Source organism: Oncorhynchus gorbuscha, unplaced genomic scaffold (assembly GCF_021184085.1).
Source record: "Oncorhynchus gorbuscha isolate QuinsamMale2020 ecotype Even-year unplaced genomic scaffold, OgorEven_v1.0 Un_scaffold_4256, whole genome shotgun sequence".
NCBI classification, from domain to species: domain Eukaryota; kingdom Metazoa; phylum Chordata; class Actinopteri; order Salmoniformes; family Salmonidae; genus Oncorhynchus; species Oncorhynchus gorbuscha.
This window is the reverse complement of record NW_025748311.1, coordinates 1-1,409: the sequence shown is the minus strand read 5'-3', so window position 1 is coordinate 1,409 and position 1,409 is coordinate 1. Positions and strand designations below refer to the sequence as shown.

At 65.2% G+C, this 1,409-nt stretch overlaps 1 protein-coding gene across 1 annotated transcript; it reads right to left on the bottom strand.

The window, feature by feature from the left end:
* Nucleotides 1–201: 201 nt before the first annotated feature.
* LOC124028479 (extensin-1-like) lies at nucleotides 202–1,116 on the bottom strand (the record flags this gene model as incomplete). The annotated part of the gene is made up of 2 exons (XM_046340522.1): nucleotides 202–737; nucleotides 921–1,116. Coding segments are annotated over 2 exons (732 nt in total), but the record flags the coding sequence as incomplete, so codon positions are not given.
* Between the last annotated feature and the right edge of the window lie 293 nt (nucleotides 1,117–1,409).

The following is a 1,409-nucleotide window of genomic DNA, read 5'->3' as shown; positions in this document are numbered from 1 at the left end:
ACTGGAGGACCGGAGGGGACCGGGGGACCAGAGGACTGGTGGACCGGAGGTACTGGAGGACCGGGGGACCAGAGGACCGGGGGATCAGAGGACGGGGGGACTCCAGGGTACTGGAGGACTGGAGGTACAGGAGGACTGGAGGTACGGAGTACCGGGGGACTGGAGGATCAGAGGACTGGAAGTACCGGGAGGACTGGGGGACTAGGGACTGGGGGACCGGAGGTACTGAGGACCGGGGGACTGGAGGACTACAGGGGACTGGAGGTACTGGAGGACTGGGACCGGGGACCAGAGGACAAACCAGAGGGACCGGGGATCAGAGGACCGGGGGACCGGAGGTACTGGAAGTACTGGAGGACTGGAGGTATGGGAGTACAGGGGACTGGAGGACTGGAGGATCAGAGGACTGGAAGTACCGGAGGACTGGGGGACTAGAGGACTGGGGGACCGGAGGTACTGGAGGACCGGAGGACGGGAGGACTGGGGGAACTGGAGGACCGGAGGTACTGGAGGACTGGGGGACCGGAGGACTGGAGGACCGGGGAACTGGAGGACCGGAGGTACCGGAGGACTGGGGGTACTGGAGGACTGGAGGTACGGGAGTACCGGGGGACTGGAGGTACGGGAGGACTGGAGGATCAGAGGACTGGGGGACTGGAAGTACCGGAGGACTGGGGGACCGGAGGACTGGGGGACCGGAGGTACTGTAAGACCGGGAGGCTGGAGGACTGGAGGTACTGGAGGACCGGAGGACGGGAGGACTGGGGGAACTGGAGGTACTGGAGGACTGGGGGACTGGAGGACCGGAGGACTGGAGGTACTGGAGGACTGGGGGACTGGAGGTACTGGAGGACTGGAGGACCGGAGGACTGAGGGAACTGGGGGACTGTAGGACTGGAAGACTGGAGGTACTGGAGGACCGGAGGACTGGAGGACTGGGGGACTGAAGGACTGGAGGACCGGAGGACTGGGGGACCGGAGGTACTGGAGGACCGGGGGACTGGAGGTACGGGAGGACTGGAGGATCAGAGGACTGGGGGACTGGAAGTACCGGAGGACTGGGGGATCAGAGGACCGGGGGACCGGAGGTACTGGAGGACTGGAGGTACTGGAGGACTGGAGGTACGGGAGTACCGGGGGACTGGAGGATCAGAGGACTGGAAGTACCGGAGGACTGGGGGACTAGAGGACTGGGGGACCGGAGGTACTGGAGGACCGGGGGACTGGAGGACTGGGGGACTGGAAGTACCGGAGGACTGGGGGACCAGAGGACTGGGGGGCTGGAGGACTGGAGGTACTGGAGGACTGGAGGTACTGGAGGACTAGAGGTACTGGAGGACCAGATGACTGGGGGAACTGGAGGACCGGAGGTACTGGAGGACTGGGGGACCGGAAGACTGGAGGACCGG